Here is a 22,443-nt window from a genome sequence, read left to right on the forward strand (position 1 = left end):
TATAGTGAATATCAACAGTTACCATTACCTTTTTATTGGTAAACTTTTCTTTAGGACACTGTTTCTGCCGCGTTAGTTCCGCGTCGGAACTCGTATACAAAAATCACTCGAATTTTGGAAGTGTTTCTTGACTAAGCTGAATAAAACGATATTACATTGTTACCATATTTTTATAATAAAAATATGAACAGTTTATTATTTTTAAGTGATATCTGTTCTGGGATAACACTTAAAGTAAAAAAAATAACATACAAGTTTATTTTTTCTTTTTTTTAAGTATATAAAATATTTATTATTCAAACAAAACCAATCTTACCAAGGAAGCGTACCAAGAATACTGGCAGCATTACCGCGTTGGATAGCAAGGCTGATCCGTTGACCGAAATAACTGCCAGCGCTTGGGTTTCCAGTAGCCTTATTGAGGCGCGAAGATAGTATTTTGAACATTCTCCGCACCTTTGGGCCCCACGGGCCAAGTGTCTCGACACCAAATGGCACAAAGATGTATGACTCACTGAGACCAACATATTTGCTACGCTTGCTGTCTTCGGCAGTCGAAGCAGCAGCCCCAGCACCAACTGACGTAACTTGGACATGAGAAGGAGCCAGAGTGTCGACGCAAGTAGCGTCCCACACCAGCGCCCTTCCCCGTGCCCAAGCCACCAGCGTCATTCCATCAGGACGCTTGCCATCGCGGCGGGTAATTAGTTTAATTTTGTATCAAAATTCATGGAGAGGCGCAGTTTCGTAAAAATGAAGCTCGCTGAGTTCATCGCTCCAGTTCTTCTCATGTCTGAGGCATGGACTAGTAAAAAAATAAGGACTCCGTGTCACCTTACTTAAGAGTGTAGCACCAAAACAAGCCGATTAACGTGTAAATACATAGCCCCACGCACACACTTATACTACTACAGGCCGATAGGCGGCCATTATGAGAATTGTCATCGTCTGTGACAGATCAGTTTGCGTCTCAATAAAATATTTTAAAAATGCTGGAAAAACTGTAAAAACGATACTATATAAGTATTTATGGTCATATATGATTATTTAAGGGAGAAAAAATTATGTAACTAGTATCCCCCGTAACCGCACACACACTAGCATAACGGTCCTTTACTTGCTAATATCACGGCAAGGAGTCCTTCTCTTTTTACTCGTCCGTGGTCTGACGTGGTCTTTTTCGAATGGGTGGTAATTTTTGACTTAAAATAAGTAATATCACATACTATTGTGAATAAAAATATTTGAATTTGAATTTAAGCATACTGAAAGGCTGTTTATCACACGCCCTTTATTTCTTATTACATACATGTATGTATGTTTGTTTGTAACCGACTCATTTAGGCGCGGTTTTGACCCACTTCAAATGGCCAGATTTCGTTCAAACTTCGTAGATTTATCGAGGACCGATGACAATATATTAATTCGATAAAATTATTCCATTTTTCAATTTGCAAAATAAGATTTTCGTTAATTTTTATTTTTGAAGTTATACTTCTTTAGACGCGTTATGAAAAAATGATGAGAGTGAAATTTTAAGATTCGCGCGCACCACTGTAACACAAAAGTAACAGGGTGAAGAAGATTCCTAAAATTTTCTGACGTTAGCGACATTCGTTTTTTTTTTGTTTTCTTTGTCTGTTATTAGGATACGGTAAGGGTTCAAGCCCGTACAGCCGTATTCGTTATTTAAAAATTAATTGTCAAACCCATCGAAATGAATAATTTGAAGGTTTTGTTAACATAAGTACACACACACTTTTTTTAAACTCATTTGAAACTATCTTCGGATGTAAACACAGTCATTGAGTACAATGACGCATATTATTGTGACTGTGCATCAGAACCCCTTGACGTAAATCCATCCATATCAACATATCGACGCTGTGGTGACATTGGAAATAATTCTCACTGGAGTGCAAACACAAAGACATATATAATAATACTTATAATATAAGACACGAAGAGTCGACGTTTTGTCTGCAAGCTTCGATGTCGCTTAATCGGATAACTTTAAAGTATAAAGCTCTGTTCAAACTGAGCCGAATAACACGCGAGACGCGGGACGGAAGTCGCTCGCGCCGATTGTGTCAGCTAACTTGTATGGACGTGTTCAAATTGAGACGAGTAGTCGTCCAAGTTGAAGCGAAACAAGAGCAGGACGCCCGGCGGGATTGTTTGATCTCACAATGCATGTTTCTCCACTGAAGAATAAAAAATGACACGCGGGAAGTCGCGTCAGTTTGAGAGGCTAAGCGAGCGCGCGAATTGCTCTAAAACGCGTCTCGCGTCTCGCGTCCCGCGCGTTATTCGCCTCAGTTTGAACAGAGCTTTAATGTTGCGTTAAGTGTATGACGCAAAGCCTTTGCGTGTATAAATCTTTTTATGTGAATGGTAGATTTTAATTATCATAAGAAAATACACAATACATTTTAAATTTGCAACGATATATTATATTGTGATAATATTTTATTATTCATGACTAAATTCACAAATATATATTTAATACAATTAGTCATTTGCAGAAAGTAACTACTATACTGCCAAATAGCCCAGTGGTTAGTGTCTACTGAGATGAAGGTCCCGGGTTTGAATCCCGGTAGGTGAAAACTGTTTATTTGTTTGTTCCGAGTTATGGATGTTTGGTTTGTGTTGTACCCAAGATGCAGGCTATACCTAGTTTGGAGCAAGATAATTTGTGACCTATTTATTATAAAAGTCATCACATATAGCTAAACAACTTTACTATAAAATAGTGATATTATAAAAGACACACGAACAAAGTGACTACCCCTTAATAGAGACTAAGTAATGTTTTAATGGACACATTCTTAGTTTAATCTATCTAGCAGTTTAAGTTAAAGTAGAATTATTTATTAGTCTAAGTTATGGCTAGATTGTAATACATGGAGGGCAATATTATAATAACTATATTATTAAGTTCCCTAAAGAAAAGAAAAAAAAATAGCAAAATAGTAATAAATTCTAATAAGCAAACATAATGCCACTTTCCAGCGTCATCTACGCTTAAAGTTAAGTAAATAATAATATAGTAATTATTATTTTTAATTTTAAACGAAATTGAAATGATTCCGATAAACCCCTTACCTATTTCGTGAAATAAAAGGTATTAATATGCAAATTTAATAAAACATGACCAAAACCTCACCTCAGGTGGTAAACCGGATTGCTCGAACACAGACAAAATGTCTCCGCGAACCTCTAGCCACGTAATTTTATTTCTTTCTTTTCAATACGAAATATTATAGGTTCGATTAATTCATTGTGTATTTATCAACGATCTTAAATATGGAAAAGTTGTGTATTGTCAAATTGTTTCATAAATTATTACTTAAATGCTTGTGATAAATTTATGTTTTTTTATACAAGTTCGAAATCGACCAAATATGTTTGATATAAAGTTACTTTGTAAAAACTTTATTCATGTCTTTAGGGTACATGAAAGGTCATCTAAGATATTTAATCGGTATAATAATCGATTTGTTTTTTCTGTTACGGAAAAATTATATAGATACACACGTGTAAACGATAGATATTAGGCGTGTAATATGTTACAGAGCTGTTTGAATTGATTCTGCCTACATTGACTATCTGCACTAAACACTGCTAAATTCAGGAGCATTTCAAAAACGCTTCCATTTTTTCATTTCAATTTTTTAATTTAGAAATTCTTTATTAATACAGCATTCCATTGGCATTGGTGTTTCGTAGAGATATAGGTTCTCTCTGCATCCTATACCACATTTATCACGGAAAGTGCTCAGACAAGTTGTAAGGGTCGATACCGGCAGTTTCCTCCACCTACATCATGTTTTGCCTGCCAACAGGCACTTTGTGGAATCAATAACTGGCTACAGTTTTCTCGAACCAATACGAGTTAGGAACTTTAAAGAAGAGCATACTTCCAATTTATAGGCTGGCAACACATCCATGGGCGATTGCCTAATCCCATTGTCATGGATGTTTGAATGTATTTATGTATGTTTATATGTATTTATGTATGTTTAAGTAAGTATATTGTATTAAATATATCGTAGTCTTGCAACCTATAACACAGGCTATATATGCTTAATTTGGGGCAAGACAATTTGTGTAAAAAGTGTGTAAATATTATTGTAATTATTATTATTGTGATCCAAATATTAAATTTTCCCTCAATTGCGAATTGTGGTGGTGTTTTTTTAACGATAATAAGAGACGAGACGAGCAGAGCGTTGATACTCCCTGTCCATAACAATGCAGTGCCGCTCTGGATTCTTGAAAAATGCAAAAATTCTGACCGGCCTTACAATTGCGCTCGTCAAATTGGCCCATAAGATATTAAGTCTCGTTTCCCAGAAATTTCACTAACTACGGCGCCCTTCAGACCGAAACAAAGTAATGTTAATATTACTGCTTCACGAAAGAAATTGGCACCGTTGTGGTACCCATAATCTAGCCGGCATCCTGTGCACAGGTGGTGATCTTGTTGTAAAAGCATATACAACGCCCCAAAAAGTGCTTGTAAAATGCTAAATCATAAAAAATACTTGTTAAATACATATGGATCCTCTCTTTTCCTTGAATTTAGTCACCTTTAATTTTCGCAAGCAACTTCCGCACCGAACGAACAATATCTGCCAACATATTTCCACCTTTGGATCGAAAACATCACAAGAACTCACTTTCATTGACAAACGAGTGCGGCATAATGAGTTTTAAATTATTACTGCACATAAAAAGTGGTCAGTCGACGTTCGCTTAACCTTTCTTCATGTAAGTGAAGACGCCGCATCGAAATGCGTTGATACTTGTTTTGATGTAAGCTCCTGTTAAGGGAAAAGGAAATAATTTGAGGGATGCATGTGTTGCGGGTGCATAGTAAGCAATGAGACGCAGTTTGATAGAGATGGGGTATCTAGTGTGATGTATGTTCCTGGGAATGAAATCTATAATGCAAACAAATGCGAAGAATTTACCGAATTCGTTTGGACTATGCTCAAGCTCAACCTTATGCAAAGTGGCGGTAAATTTAACAACGAAACAAATCTTGACATTCATAAGTCTCATTTCCTTGATCTACTTTTGATTTGATATGGTTGGTGGTAAAGTTTACAAATTTATCTCCACCCCAACCTCTAATACGACTGTCAATGATCCTTTTCTTCAGCTTTTCCTGGTTTTGGAAGGAATGGAAGTCTGCGAGCATTTTCTATCACAACATTTCTATTTATTAGAAAAAAAAAAAACAATTTTCTGCTAGTCGAATGATGCTAACGAGTGAGTACTGAAGCCTGTCGTCTGGCGATGCGATGGCGTCGGATCGTCTCCATGGTAACTAGTCTGCGGGTACATAAGCGCGCGTTAGTCGCACGCCCTCACATATTGTTTAAAGCACGGAGAGCGCGCGGCCATATCGGCAGCGGATCACCGGCGTTATCTAGTTCGACGTTTCGTAAATATTAGTGAATTATACTTTTGTTACGAATCTCAACATTATCGTGATTTTCAGTTAAGTGTGGTGATACATTGATGAACAATATGAATGCCCTAGTGTTGTTTGTTTTGGGAAGTCTCTTGGCGGCAACAGAGGCGTGCGGAGCCGGGAAACAGATGCTAAGTAAGTTGTCTAATACCTAAATAGCTATTAAAATTTGTGAATAAAAATCCAAACAGTCTAAAATATTAAAAACTTTGTTGAAATTATGATTAATAAATATTGCAGTGATTTATTTAGTAGTAACAATAAAAGGTGTAAAATCTAGCATATTAACTATTACCATAATAATTTACTAGCTTTTATTAAAGAATAATATTTTTATTCAAATTAACAGTCGAAATAAAAAATACTTATTTGATAATAATATAAATTTCAACGCTGAAACTGATTCGATATCAGTGGTAAGTGCTTTCAAATAAATACTGTGATGTGAGTATTTATAACATGAATATCATTAATATGCTATTCGTTTAGTGCGATATGGGATAAAGATATTAAAAGGACAAGCTTGCAAGCGAGGGCGTCATAAATTCAATTGTCGCCACCCAGTCTAGATACCATGAACGAATTTTACCTAAAATGACATCTCCATTTACATACTTGTATGGAACAAGATCGTAAAAATTTATCGACTCAGACACCTGTGTTATACGCACTGGTACAATCAATCAGATAAATCCGTAGGATTACGAAATCACAGAGATTAGTGACCTTGATTTTTTGTAAAATCATTTAGTTATTTTCATTATATTTGATTGTATAATCTCTCTTGTTACTAGGAACTGGTGGACTGACAGCGTATGAGAAGCAGGCCATCGTAGATGCACACAATCGTCTTCGACAGTCAGTAGCTCTCGGACAAGTATCAAGTCAACCCCCAGCTGCCAATATGATGGAAATGGTTAGTAAATCTTAATTTCTTCATACGAAGCTCGAACACTCGTATCAGCAATTAAGTGCAATTTAAAATGCTGCCTTTTATGGATGCGTGTACTTACAACGCTGCTAACGAATATAATTGCCTTACCACTATCCAAAACATTATAAACAGGAAGAAGTTGATTCATTGCTTGTGAAGATTATTTTATTTTATTTTTACTTGTCTGAAGAAAATGCTTAATTTGATTAATTACAATAATTATTGAGAGGATATTGTCATAAATGATAGGTAAATGTTTAAGGTCAAATAAAATGGCCACTGAGTGCAAACCAATTTAATAAATATTTAAACATTTTGTCACTATAAACGAGTTACAACCTGCTTAGTGTGCATGTTAATAAGAATCATTTGCTCGAGATTCTAACGGGACCGATTATTAAGTTACTTTTATGTATTTTTTTTATAATTTTAATAAAGATATAGAGTTGTATTGCTTGAGGATCACTATAATATTTGGGATTAGAACTGTCTTTGGACAACTTTTCAATTTTAAAATCAATAACTTAGTTAATATTGTTATTGGTATAGGCTTAAAGGGCCATATCTACACTAACAGAAGCTTCAGTTAATTTAATGAGGAACTTCAAGATGACCATTTTACCAAAGAAAAGGCTGATAAAATACTACACAAAGATAGACATCTGCAAGGATAATATTGTATACTAAACCTATTCTAGGAAGCAAAATAAAATATATTGAGCTATAATTTTATGCAATGTACTAGAAATATTGATAGGAATGTTAAGCTCCTGTATTTATTTTGATTTCCCATTCCCATTTGACTATCAGGCTGTTTGCACCTTTTTTTTCCTATTTCACCTTAAAAATCTATTTTTCAAAGCAATTCCTATCCTACCTTAATACACAAAACGAAAACTCGTAAAAACTACCTATAAAGTTTATTGATTTAACCTCGTAATTTTATTCAGGTGTGGGATGATGAATTAGCAGCAACAGCGCAACGTTGGGCTGATCAATGCACACCAGCTCATGATCGGGCAGCCCAGAGAGATGTTGGCAGATTTCCTGTGGGGCAAAATCTTGCAGCCACGTGGACTACTAGGCCTCCATCTGGCCCATCTGACTCAGAGCCCGACTTCATGAAGCAGATAAACGCGTGGTTCGATGAAGTGCGCATATATGGCTTCAAGCCTATCAACGGTGGACACGGGACAGGACATTACTCCCAGGTAAACTTATGAGAATGAAAAGGAACTAAAAATAATACTACTAAAATAACAATACAAAATTACTTAGACAAAGCAGAAAAGCTTTTAGTTACAATTTCTGTTACAATAAAAATCTTAGAGAAAATTTTGATATGGCTTTATGATATGAGAATAAATCTTTAAAGCTGTGTGAATTGTATAAGTAATAAAAGAAGCACAAATTACACAAATCTTTGCAAACCTCTTTGCAAAACTTGTTTAATATATCTAGAAATTTTAATGTCAACCTGATTAAGACTGGAATAGAGCAGACTATTGGTTGTAAAAACTTTATAGACTATTATCAAGTCCTACTTACTAATATCACTTGGAATATATTTTTGTATTCTATTATCTATAACATTGTGGTCAATTTTGATATGTATTTGATATGTTTCATTAAACTCAATATTTGATACGTTTTTATCTCTATTTACAACTTTGTTTTTTTACTATGGCGATTATTATATCTGATTGTAAATCATTAACAATATCTTTCTTGTTGTTATAGTTGGTATGGGGCGAAACATCACAAGTAGGCTGTGGATATACATTCTACTACGACCCCAGTCGAGGTTATACAAAGTTGTATGTCTGCAACTACGGCCCTGGCGGTAATGTCATCGGATCTAACCCATACGAAAAGGGACGTCCATCCTGTAGTACATTTGGATTATCCGAATCAAGGAAATACTCAGGTCTATGCTGTAAGTATATCATCAAATTCATTATTTTTATTATTTTCTTATTCATATCAATCAAATTCAATGGAATGTTAGTCTTACTCGTAATTGCTTACAGTATGTACATTATGTTCTCTTTTGTTACAGCGGCCGGCTTTACTGCTACCTCGAGCTATCAAGTTGCGAATAATCTGAATAACAACGGATTTATCTCGAACGTCATCCCCGACAGTACTGGTGACACTCAAGCCTTCAACTACCACTTCTACAACCAGTATGACAACGAATATCAGTATCAGTACCAACAGCCGCAAACCTACTACCAAACTGAGGCCACCACATTCAGGCCTTTGATCAGCATTTTCAAGACAGCTTCAAATTTATTCACGAAACCAAAGGGACTGCGAGTAGGAACAGTGTATCTATAAAAAAATATAAATGAATCACACATGAAAATACATCGGTACACGAGTATATACATCAATATGTATACTTAGGTGTAATTATAGTAAGGGTCATCGCAAATGTAATTTTCACGGCTATAGTATTCAACGTGATGTATTTATTTTTAACCGACTTCAAAAAAGGAGGGAATTCTCATTTCGTCTGAAGGTAACATTAAATTGTTGTAGCCGATTTCTCCATCAATTATTAGACAGTTTTGACGGTTATTTTTGAATAAATAGAGTTCCTTTTCTCAATGGTTGGGCTTTGCTAGATTTTATGTAAGAAACTAGAGTGGGATTCGCCCATAAAATTGGGTACGATTTTTATACGGATGGAAAAGAGCGGCCTTTTCTACCTAAATGTGATATTGCCAGTAAGTGTTAACATATTCAAATACCTAGATTTACCTTATTTTAGATTTATATCTGAAAATCTTTGATTTTTCGCATCTTCACATCAGTAAATGAAGTGAATCTTGATATACAATATTAATATAAAATCTGCAAACTATATAAGTAAATGGAAATAAATCTAAAGATATGAATACGGAAAAAGCTGTATATAAAAATGTTCGAACTAAAACTCAAAAAAATGCAATTCAAATTTGAGTTATATATATCATCGCGTATCATCTATGTAAAGTATTGAAAAGTACTACTAAAACGTGAGACAGTTTCGCTACGATGAATCGTGTCGATGGCCCTTAACTTTTGTATTATTCGTGTGTGCTTCGCCTTAGCTATCACTTTCATAACAGTATTTTAATAATTAATGTGACAGGTGTGTTGCTCGACTGAATATTCGAAGCTCTGCTCTCGGAACTTTTGTAGATAATATATCCTTGGTTTTACAAGGGGCTTAGGATAATGTTTAATATAAACTTTAGTATACCTGAGTAGATTGAGGGCCTAATAGTTTACACTATTACAATAAATGTCGTGATGGCCTTCTAGTATTAAATAAGCATAAATGTGTTGTTATTAAGAATATTTATATTTTATCGTAATAAATACTTTATACAAATTAATTTATTCTTTATTAATGTAAATAAAGATTATTTTTTTATACATTTGCTTTTTATTACCACCAACACAATCTTACATGATTTGTTCAGTATCAAAACTGTTTGTATTAGTTTATTTGGCCAGTTCTTAATAAGTAGCTAATTTCTTATTTTGTTCACATAATATAAAAAATATTTTTGTTCATAATATATTTAATTAACTGGTATTTTTATTGCAATCAGTATCATACATTTCCAAACCTTTGCATAATTTTCATACCACTTTATAATTTATATAAATTATTCGGATCATACATAATTTTGTGAATAATATTACTTTTAATTTTAGAATCTATAACTACACTGGGAAATTGCCAATCTAAATAGTTCTTACTGGATAAATTATCACTGGCATATAATCAAATAATTGCGTGCTTACTTTGTCATAACTATTATATAATCTGTTTAATCTGCAAATAAATTTTAATATTCATATGAACGAATACAAATAATAGCGATGCCGTTCAAATATTGTTCAGCATCACCTTGGTTCTTGGGGACCTTGACCCCTCATCAGTGCTGACAACTTGAGGACACAATTACGTAAAACGATTGAATAAATATTGAAGGAGGTGTAAAAATCAATATGAATACATCGCTTTACACTTGCCACTTATAAAAGGAAGTAAATTATTATATCACACATACTTTTTCTTAGTCATCGTTTTATGCCTACTAAAACCTATGGGATTTTTTAAAATATTTACTTTAGGATTAAAATCTATGTTATAACATCGTCAACGTACCGAGGTCGAGGCGAAAATAAAAGTAATTAATAATAATAGGTCTGTTTGTTTTTCAAGCTAACTTCAGAAAAAAAAGTATTTGTTTTATTCGAAGCAGTTGAAAAAAAAAAGTTTCATTGGTTAAAATAATGCGCCGGAATCATCGCGGGGATAAAAGTATAGTACTTTTGAAAATATCTTGAAAATACCCAACTCTTCATAACAATGAAGTAGATTTATTTTTTGTAAATCACACTATTAATAATTTTAAGTCATCCAGTCTTATTAATAAAGGCAGTGTAAAGTTACTCCAAGTTTAAAATTACTTCTCCCTGTCATGTAATTCTGTAGCGACAAAGGTAGTGGTAAAAGGTAAAGACTACATGTGTTATTACAAAAATGTTAAGCATGTGTTGAACACTTGTTTTACAAAATTTCTATTACAAATCTGTGTCTTTCAGTTGTTTAGTGTTAAAAAAATCTATTGATATTGCTTATATTTAAACACGAGTTGAAGCTAGTCTTAGGTGTATGTAACTGGTAGATTATATTCATATAAAAGATTTAGATGTCAGATAGATGACAGCTGTCAAAAATTTTGTTCCGTTCTATTAAAATTGATCCTGTATAGTTCAGTTTATGTTTTGCTTAACGATGTTTTAGTTAATCACAAGCTAAGCACTGTTTTGTAATAAAAATAAAAGATTAGGTCGTTATCGACGCGGTCTAAAGTGGAGCTAATCTTATAGTTAGGTCATAGTTAGGTAATTTTATAGTTATAGTTGGGTCACTATTTAACAAAACACGTGCCTAAGGCATGTTTAAATAATTTTTTTGTAAGAACATTGAAAATGATTAAATTTCGAATAACTTTTTATTAATTAGACAGATTGGAAATAAACATTTTAACTATTGCATATTTTTGGTGACTAACGGCCGTTTTCAATAACCTATTTTTCCTTGGTTTAACTTACTAGAGGTAAAACAAATCTATCCTTTTACGCTTACTTACATTTCAATAACCTGTCGACATAAAGCTTTGCACTAAAAGTATACTGGACATAACTATGGATAGATAAGATCCTGTCTTAATCGGTGCCTGCGATGCAAGTATTAATCGGCAGAAGAAAGGAAGTAACGCTCTAATTGTATTTATGAGTATAAAAATAAAAGTATTTTTATGATGTCTGTTAAGTCTGTTATAAGTTCCGATATATTTCCATGTAGCATTTACTGAGTTTTTTTTTTAAATATGCATATGTATGACCTTAACCGTTTAATCAATAGATTTTTATATATTATAAAGATGTTTTTATCAATACATTGTACGTCCGTAAGTATTTATTTAAAATAATATTGTATAAATACACATTTGAATCTCTTCGCGCGAACCTGTAATATTGTCCTTGACTTTCAACTTTGTTCGCTGAGTTAAGCCCAACTATTATCATCTAAATTGCCTTTTCAGTGTCAATATTAGGTATAAATCAATGCTAAAAACGAATAGTACTAATTGTAAAACAAGTAAATGAAACACGTGTAACAAAACAAACATTTTGTCGCCGATGTGTGATACCCGCCCAAGTTACGTTTTCAATAGCTGAGTATGTAATGTCTAACGGCCGTTCCCAATATTCAGTCTATCTCCGGTTGTGGCCTAATTGTGATAAAAAACATAACTATCGTTGACTTTTCTGTTCTAATAAACTTATCGACGGTAACTCACCTTATCCGTACACGCTGTCTGTCAATGGGAGGACGTATAGTTTACTTGGAAATTGCTATTCATGCGTCCCTATATAAGGCGATAAGAATGACTTATCGGGTATATTGGGAGAGCTTCAGATTATTGACAGCTAATTACTGACAATGGAAGGTAGTATCATCTCTATCTGTAGATAGTATATTGGGAACGGCCGTAAGTAAATGACGTAAAATGATGCCGCACACGATCTAGCCAAGAGGGTGTCGGATATAATACCAACAATAGAAACAATTAAAAACTTGTTATGCCTACTAAACGGTTAACTGGATTTAGTTAATGTAAATCTTTTACAACATGATCCCAGTTTGCTTTTTATTTATTTTTTTATGAAAATGAGGAACGAGACTAGCAGGACGTTCAGCTGATGGTTATTGATAAGCCCTGCCCATTACAATGCAGTGCCGCTCAGTGTTATTGAAAAACCCAAAAATCATGAGCGGCACTATAACTGCGCTCGTCACCTTGAGACATAAGTTGTCAAGTTTTATTTGCCCAGTAATTTCACTTGCTAAGGCGCCCTTCCGACCGAAACAGAGTAATGCTTACACACTGCTTCGCGGCAAAAATGGGCGCCGTTGTGGTACCCATAATCTGGTTTGGTGCAAAGGAGCGTCCCACTGGTAAACGAAATAATAAAACATATAAAGATAATGAACAAAAAATCAAAATAATGTGTTACGAAATTCGAAAATTTGTTAAGATACGTTTCTGTGGGAAAGGTTACTGTAATGCCAATGACTTTCTTAATGATACCCCAAATTGGGAATGGAGCGACCACCATCAGGCTATTTAATAATAAACTTTATTATAAAGAAAACTTATTAAAAGAAAATGAAATAGTCTATTGTAGGTATTCCGCTAGTTATTCTCAGGTCGAAGGCATATTTTCAATGGGTGGCAATTTTTGGCGTCGTGATTTTAAATCCTATTTTCAATCAAAAATATATGAAATGGACCTGAACCAAACGCTCCCCTCTGGATGGCCTGCATGAGTCATAAGGCAAAAACTGAAGTAACATGATAAATACTGGACAGAGCTAAGTGGATGTAGCAGAGGACACAAGCTCTCTCACACGATCAAGCTTACTAACTAATGTGATAACTATTGTACACAGAATAAAGAGTAATATAGATCTTGTTTACAATTAAATGCGATTGTTTTTCCACGGAATGTTTTTTTAACAATATTTAAGTAGCCTCTTCTAGCCCTATCAAAATCAGTCCAGATGTTTCATAAACAAACGTTTTTTCCATTGCCTGGTCAGGAGTGTAGTACCTATCCGACGCCAACGTCCCGCCGCGTTTGGCACTACAAGTCAGCAGATTGGGATAGGATGCGTTCCTTTTTTGCATCCTACCCTTGGGGCAAGGTTTGTTTCCCTTCGGATGATCCTAGTGCCTGCGCCATTGCAGTAGCCGATGTGATACTGCAGGGCATAGATATTTTTATACCAAGCTCTGTAGTACCGATCGGTGGCAGATCACAGCCCTGGTTCGATGCGTCAGCTAAAGCAGCATCTGACTGCAAAAAACAGGCGTATCGAACTTGGGTTGCGGCGCTGGGCACAAACGATCCGAAATGCAAAGTTCTTAAGAGGAAATATAACCGTGCCTCCAGATTTTTTAAGCAGCAAATCGCCCGTGCGAAGTCTAAGCACGTCGTCAAAATCGGCGAGCAGCTTTCCAGTAACCCGACCGGAACACGCAAGTTCTGGTCGTTGTCGAAAGCTGCTCTTGGTAACTTCAACCAGCCGTCCATGCCGCCGTTGCACATGAGGAATGACACCCTGGCCCATACGGTAAAAGAGAAAGCCGAGCTCCTGTGCGCTCTTTTCGCCTCCAACTCGACTCTTGACGACAACGGAAAAACACCGCCGACCATCCCGCGGTGTCAGAGCTCTATGCCTGAAGTACAGTTCAGACAGAAAACTGTTAGGCGAGCTCTGTTTTCGTTGGACGTCAGGAAGTCGAGCGGGCCGGATGGTATTTCTCCAATCGTGCTTAGAACGTGTGCCCCTGAGTTGACGCCGGTGCTAACGCGTTTATTCCGTCACTCTTATTCCAAAGGCGTAGTCCCTGACTCATGGAAGTCAGCCCTTGTCCATCCGATCCAAAAAAAAGGACACAGTTTGGATCCGGCGAACTACAGGCCTATTGCTATCACCTCCCTGCTCTCCAAAATCATGGAGAGCATAATTAGCCGCCAGCTTTTAGTATACCTTATTGATCAACGACCGACAGTACGGCTTTCGCCATGGACGGTCGTCAGGTGATCTTCTGGTATACCTAAGACATAGATGGGCGGCGGCTATTGAAAGCAAGGGGGAAGGCCTGGCAGTTAGCCTGGATATAGCGAAGGCCTTTGATCGTGTATGGCACAAGGCGCTCCTCTCAAAACTTCCATCATTTGGGCTTCCCGAGAGCTTGTGCAAGTGGACCTCCAGCTTCCTCACTGGGCGTAGCATACAGGTCGTTGTCGACGGATATTGCTTGAACCCGAAGCCCGTGAATGCTGGAGTGCCCCAAGGCTGTGTACTATCTCCTACGCTATTTCTTCTGCATATCAATGATATGTTGGACACCTCCAACATGCATTGCTATGCAGATGACAACACTGGTGATGCCGTATACACGGGCCATACAGGTGTCTCTCGGGAAATCGTCGACCAGTGCCGGGAGAAACTTGTGTCTTCTATCGAGTCCTCTCTCGAGAAGGTCGCGGAATAGGGTAAATTGAACCTTGTCCAATTTAACCCCCAGAAGACTCAAGTTTGCGCGTTTATCACTAAAAAAACCCCATTTGTCGTATCACCGCTCTTCGAGAACACTTCTCTTAAAGCCGCGCCTAGTATCGGAATACTTGGTCTCGAAATCTCGAGCGATTGCCAATTCCGTGGCCATCTGGAGGGCAAAGCCAAATTGGCTTCGAAGAAGCTGGGCGTCATCAATAGAGCACGGCAATACTTCAAGCCGGCCCATATTGTAGCACTCTACAAAGCGTAGGTCCGGCCACACATGGAGTATTGCTGTCATCTCTGGTCTGGTGCACCCCAGTATCTGCTCGATCCATTTGACCGCGTGCAACGTAGAGCAGCTCGAATTATCGGGGACTCAGTGCTCTGTGAACGGCTGGATCACTTCGCGTTGCGTAGAGACGTCGCTTCATTGTGTGTCTTCTACCGCATTTATCACGGGGAGTGTTCCGAAGAGCTGTTTAACCTGATTCCTGCCGCCGAATTTCACCTTCGCACGACACGCCACAAGTTAGGATGTCATCCCCACTATCTGGATGTGTGGCGGTCCTCCACAGTGCGGTTTTCAAGAAGCTTTCTCCCTCGTACTACAAAGCTGTGGAATGAGCTTCCTTGTGCAGTGTTTCCAGGACGATACGACATGGGTACCTTCAAAAAAAGCGCGTACACCTTCCTTAAAGGCCGGCAACGCTCTTGTGATTCCTCTGGTGTTGCAAGAGAATGTGGGCGGCGGTGATCACTTAACACCAGGTGACCCGTACGCTCATTTGTCCTCCTATTCCATAAAAAAAACAGCATTTGACTTAACAGACCTGTAATTAATTAATCAGACCTGTTCGCTTGCGATTATCGTATAGATCCACTTTTCCTTACAAGTTAAAATTCACCCCAAAACCCCTTCATGGCTAGTTACAATGCTTCCTTCTGTAGGTCAGTTAAATCAATTAATCTATGGTAACATCTAAATGTAATGATTTATCATCAGTATTCATTCTGCTGATATTTTTGTTAATTTTAGTTAATTTACATGCAGAATGCACCTATAGCCCAATCGTTTGGACTTAATATTAGAGGTTTCATATTTTGTCTAAAATTTTTGTGAGGGTCGGTTAAATCGAAACGAATCGATAGTTACTCAGATCGGAACTTCGAAATGTAAAGTCAAACAATCCAATGTTTTACATTTTTAAACTCTGGATGTTCAAGCTGTTATTTTAAAAAGCTTGAACTGTGGCAATTTCATACTTAAACAACTGTCATATCCAGAAACCTGTATTTTTTTTCTATAGATTTTTTCGCAGAACTTTCTATAGATCCATATGAATGAGAGAAAGAAGTCCTTATTGCAAGCAAAGTAAATATATTCCTAATTTTTTTTATTCCTAAATTCTTATTTTAATTATATTTCACCTAATATATTTTTTTTATTGTTAATTCATTACTCGCATCTCCACCTACATAGGCCTCCATGTTGTTGGTACAGCAATTTTTTAAATACTCCCTCAATTTCTTTTTCTGTATCTTAGATATCACTCTATAATAATGTATTTTGTCCATATCTCTCCTTAGCTTTTTCGTGTTACTAACTGTAATTTTTTTATCCACTCTATTGCTTCTTTTCTCATGTTTGTCAGTATTACGTTATCTTGTTTGTTCTAATCCCGGATTGCAACACATTTAACTTGTTTAAGTTTTTCTTTGTAAGAGATCATGTTTGGTACCCATATCTCATTTGGTACCTATATATCATTTCTTAATCGATTGGAAGATATTACTGCTTTTCATATTAATTGATTGAGTGACCAGTGTTTTCGCCTAGTGCTTGCTATTTTTTGTTCAATTACCTTAATCAAAGGTGCTTTGGTAGATACGATCTGGCCAAACTACACATATTCGTCTACGTATTCGATTGCTTTGCCATCTATTTCTATGGCTTCATGTGTGTTAATAATTACTCATTATTACAGATTTTTAAGTGTTCATTTCCAACTTTTTTCTTCTCTGTAGCTTATTCTTGCAGCATTTTTTGTAAAATTTCTGAAGTTTCTGTCAGAATGGTAAGGTAATCTGTAATTGTCAAATTATACATGCATGGGTCCCTGATGTTCATCCCGCTTAGTTTCCAATATGGTCTCCGAAAGATACCGATAGGACTGGAGAAAACAGTTAAGGAGATAATGGGTCACCAACTTTTGACGTGCTACCTTTGTATATTTTCACAAAGTCTTTGTTCATATTTTTTTGCATTCCAATGATACTTATGTTTGATCGAGTCAAAGGCTTTACTATAATCAACTAAACCTATATAGTAGTATAAATTAATATATGTATAACATTTTTCTATAAGTTAATTACCAGTATAGGTCTACAATTGAGAAGTTGTTACGAAAGCCTGCCTATTCTCTAGATTATGATTCGTCTAATATGTTCGTTATTCTGGTTGAAATTATTTTTGCAAAGATTTTGTATCTATCTATTTATCTATAGATGTATTTAGTAGATCTATAATGGAGCCAAAAATCCCACCAATAATTTGTTTTTTTTTTATATATACGGATAGATATTTTCAGCACCTTCAACAATCATCATCATATTACATCAACTTTTCACAAAACCTTAACATATTATATACCTAATCTTATACTTCCCACTGACTTACTCTGTTTTTGTTTTAATAAAAACCGCGTTTTTATCTGAGACAGAGAGACGTGGCTGCGAATTTCATTTTAAAATGATAAAGTGATTTTATAAATATTTAGACTATAATATTTTATTCATAGTCAAATATTGTTCATTAATAGTGATCGCTCGATTCTCAATCTGTGGTATCATTAAGAAAATCAAATATTCTTTTAAATTTCATAATAATACATTTGTTTTACAAAAAAATACACAAAAAACTTACCAACTCGACTTATCCGAGTAGTAGTTATAATAAATTTATGTTTGTTATAAAAGTACATATTTTAAGGATTTAAATCGCTGGGAAAACTTTTTCAAGATATTTTTAAAAATCTTACTACAGCAACAGCATAATTGACACATACTTTACAAGACGTGATAATTGATACCAAATAAATCCTACTAAGTAATAGATAGGTTTACACAAAGAAAAACTAACGCATCTATGATAATTACTTTGTCACTTATATTAGTCGCAAAACTGTTGGCCCGGTGATAATCGTGTCAGCTTCTCTAGTTTGTTTTCTGAAATGTTTACTAATAATCTTGAGTACATGTCAAAGAAGATACCATGTTTTTAAAGTGAAACTTCGTGAAATCTCGTGAGTAAGTTTCATCGAAATGTTTAATAGCAGTATATCTGTAACAAATGAGCTTACGGTCGCTCGATGGTAGGTGAACATCGCTGCTCATACTCACATGAAAACACAGAAGAATTACACTTAAATTGCCGGCTTTAAACATATATTAGATGAGTGTACGTCTCTTGAGGTCATCTGGGGTCACGAAAAGCCAAAAAAAATTTCATCTCACATTTTTTGTTCTACCAGGCTCTTGGCACAGGATGCCGGCTAGATTAGCTTTAGATTATGGATAACGGCGCCTATTTCTGCCGTGAAGAAGTAATAGCCGCCGTAGCTAGTGAAATTACTGGGCAAATGAGACTTAACATCTTATGTCTCAAGGTGACGAGCGCTCAGAATTTTTGGGTGTTTCAAGAATCCCGAGCCGCACTGCATTGTTATGGGCAGTGCGTATCAATAACCATCAGCTGAACGTCATGACATTTACAATTTAGAAGATAAAATTGGAAGCACAGAAATAAATTGAATTTTTTCTGTAGGAAATTATACTCTAAGCTCGTAGAAGATCCCGTTCGGGAAAGCTGCAGTCGGTAATTGATTCCAAAAATAACTATAATAGCCGTATACATGTCTATTTACCCCTAAAGAATTAGTTTAATTTTAAAAGGGAAGGGTTTAAGAAAGCTGCTGAGAATATGTGGCCCATGGTCTTCGATACAATACAAGTAAAAGCGAATTTATGATATTTAAGTCGGGTAATAAAATTTACGAACATAAAGAACCTCTATCGCTGTATAACGCACCACTAAATATGGTAACGAAGTTTAAATATCTTGGCCACTGGGTCTCCGACAACCTAAGTGATAACCTAGACTTAGAGAGGGAACGTAGGGCGCGGGCTGTCCGCTGTAATATCCTGGCCCGAAGGTTTGCGCGTTGCAGTGAACAAGTCAAAATAACTCTGTTTAAGGCTTATTGCCAACTGCTGAGGCATTGGATAGGTTTGCATGCGCCTCTAGCTAGGTGCATAATAAATGATTATTATTATTATTATTATTATTATTATTATTATTATTATTATTATTATTATTATTATTATTATTATTATTATTATTATTATTATTATTATTATTATTATTATTATTATTATTATTATTATTATTATTATTATTATTATTATTATTATTATTATTATTATTATTATTATTATTATCATTATTATTATTAAAACAAAAATACGGACGTGACTGATTGATAATTAGTGAATGAGTGGAGCTCCATTCATTCTTTTTAGCATATTTTAATATTGGGTCCTGTTTAAACATGAATATGGTTCTCACAAATTAGAGTTTGAATTCTCAGTAACTTTTAAAGTTATATTTCTTAAGGCGCGTTATGAAAAAATGATGACAGTGAAATTTTAAGATGCGCGCATATGACTGTAACACAAAAGTAACAGGTTGAAGTTGATAAGTAAAATATGTCTTTTAAACATTGACAAATAACAATTATTGACTGTAGAATACACTATCTACGTTCACAATGAAACACACACAAACACTTCTATTTATTTATTATCCACCGCCGTGGCAAAAATTTAGCGAACACACAACATAGTAATACTAAGCCTTACACCCAATACACAAAGCACAATCATAGTCCGTTTTAATCTATAGCTAGCGCCATCTAGGCATCTAGGACGTAAACTTTATTGACAGACTCACAGAGTCTGTGAACTGTGTGGAGGTTTACCTGACATGAATTTCAACATCCCGCCCACCAAGGACGAGTCCTTCAAATTAAATTATAATATATGGAACTTGACTACAAATGTACATTAGAATTTAACTTATACGAGTAACAGCTTACAACTAAACATAACAATCTGTAATAGATAATACATAATGCATAAGTAATTGGAACAATGATAAACTTATACAATCATACCCCCCACCGTGAGGGACTGAGCTTGTGAAAGCATTTGTTTTGAAAACTAAAGAAATAATTTAATTAATTTACTAATTAAGTCTAAACTAACTAAACACTCTTAAAGACGGACATTAACCGCCCACCGTAACACAAGGTAGAAACAAGAACGAAAAGAAATCTATGAATAACAAAAATTAAACCAATTTATCAGAATGCTTATCACTTAGGTAGGAAACAAAGCTTGTTAACAGGACGTTTCAACAATTTATCCTTGCATTTAATAGTAACTACACGCGTGACATTATCCTTGCCTGGATGTTTTTGAACTATTCTACCGAGAATCCATTTTGTTGGTGGCAAATTATCCTCCCTAATTATAACTATATCATCAACATCAGGTTCGGATTTTTTTATGGTCCACTTATACCTCTTATCTAAATTTAATAAATAATCTTTGGACCATCTACGCCAAAAATCATTAGTAATCTTTTGAACTAATTTCCATCTACTTGTTAAATTTACATTTTCAGCATGATTAATGTAATAACTATCACAAACATTAACAAGAGGTTCTCCTACCAGGAAATGGCCGGGTGTCAAGGGGAGAGGGTCTACCGGATTGTCACTTAACTGACTCAATGGTCGTGAATTCAGACAAGACTCTATTTGTACCAACACTGTGGTCATCTCCTCATAGGTTAGAGTATGATTACCTATCACCTTCTTAAAATGTGTCTTTGCCGAGCGAACCCCAGCCTCCCAAATTCCACCAAAATTTGGGCTTAAAGGAGGTATGTAATGAAACGTTGTACCCTCCATTGCTAAAACATCCGCAATTTCTTGAGGGACTTTTGATTTGGTTGTATGGAATATTTCTCGCAGCTCTTTATCAGCACCGACAAAGTTTGTGCCGTTATCGCAATGTAGATCAGTGCAACGTCCTCGTCGACCAACGAATCTACGAAATGCAGCGATGAAGCCTTTTGAAGTTAAGTCAGACACTGCTTCTATATGAATGGCACGAGTCACCATACACACGAAAAGGCAAATATAACCTTTATAGGATTTGCCTCCCCTACCAGGAGAGATTCGGAAATTTATGGGACCCGCATAGTCTACACCTGATGACTTAAAAACCTTACTTGGCTGCAACCGCACTTCTGGTAATTGACCCATCAGAGGAGTGGTTTTGCGTTGGGAGTATCTTATACATGTGACACAACGGCGAAAACATTTTTTAACTAACTGCCTGGCATGTATTATCCAAAACCTACTTCTGAGGTAATTGAGCATTGCTTGAGGTCCGCCATGCATTGTTGAGATATGAGCGTCCTGTACGATGACCTGGGTAAGATGACTTACGTCAGGCATCACTATGGGATGTTTCTCGTCGTAACTCAACTTAGATAAAGTTATTCGACCACCTACTCTCAAAAGTCCCATTCCATCTAAAAACGGGTTGAGAATGTGCAGTTCATTTTTTTTCTGTACATGACCTCCAGACTTTAGTTGCCTGATTTCCTCTTTAAATTTTAATGCCTGAACTTGTTTAATGCAACCTAGTAAAGAATCATTAATTTCCCTTGCAGTAATGAACTCCGGATGTTTCTTTCTTTCGTGCGCTTTTAATTTTAAATTTAAAAATCTATTAACATATGACACAATTCTTAACATTTTGTTCAGAGACGAATATTTACTCCAAAATAAATTGTTTTCTTCTTGCTTGAAACGTTGATTTGCGTCCACTTTCTTCAACGCAACTAAGGTCTTGATTTCCCCAGTTTTGCACGCTCTGACTTCTTCTTGTGTGCTGTATTCTGTTATTGGATAATTGATCAATGGTTGATGAAGAAATGCAGGTCCCTTCCACCAAAGCATCTCTCTCTTTAAGTCGGAAGGTTGCAATCCTCTGGAAGCACAGTCTGCGGGGTTAAGTTTTGTTCCAACATGATTGAACTGATTACTGTCTAGAATGTTAAGAATTTCTGATACTCTATTGCTTACAAAAGTTGTCCACCTAGACGGCAATCCTCGCAACCATGCTAGGACAATGGTTGAATCAGACCATGCGTGAAGCTTTTCTTTAGGCACAGCCATAACTTGTGCAACTTCATGCAGCAATTTTGTAGCCAGGACTGCACCGCACAATTCTATTCTAGGAATT

General features: G+C 35.7%; 1 protein-coding gene across 1 annotated transcript; it reads left to right on the plus strand.

The window, feature by feature from the left end:
* The first annotated feature begins 5,360 nt into the window (after nt 1–5,360).
* LOC126965075 (venom allergen 3-like) lies at nt 5,361–9,845 on the plus strand. The gene is made up of 5 exons (XM_050808528.1): nt 5,361–5,620; nt 6,280–6,401; nt 7,370–7,630; nt 8,160–8,355; nt 8,479–9,845. The coding sequence occupies exons 1-5, from the start codon at nt 5,533–5,535 to the stop codon at nt 8,757–8,759; spliced, it is 948 nt and encodes a 315-aa protein (XP_050664485.1). The 5' UTR covers nt 5,361–5,532; the 3' UTR covers nt 8,760–9,845.
* The last annotated feature ends 12,598 nt before the right edge of the window (nt 9,846–22,443 follow it).

Source organism: Leptidea sinapis, chromosome 6 (assembly GCF_905404315.1).
Source record: "Leptidea sinapis chromosome 6, ilLepSina1.1, whole genome shotgun sequence".
Taxonomy (NCBI): domain Eukaryota; kingdom Metazoa; phylum Arthropoda; class Insecta; order Lepidoptera; family Pieridae; genus Leptidea; species Leptidea sinapis.

Coding starts and splice junctions, on each gene's coding strand:
- LOC126965075 (XM_050808528.1), top strand. CDS start 5,533: ATGAACAATATGAATGCCCTAGTGTTGTTTGTTTTGGGAAGTCTCTTG. Junction 5,621..6,279: donor AGCCGGGAAACAGATGCTAA/GTAAGTTGTCTA, acceptor TCTTGTTACTAG/GAACTGGTGGACTGACAGCG. Junction 6,402..7,369: donor CTGCCAATATGATGGAAATG/GTTAGTAAATCT, acceptor AATTTTATTCAG/GTGTGGGATGATGAATTAGC.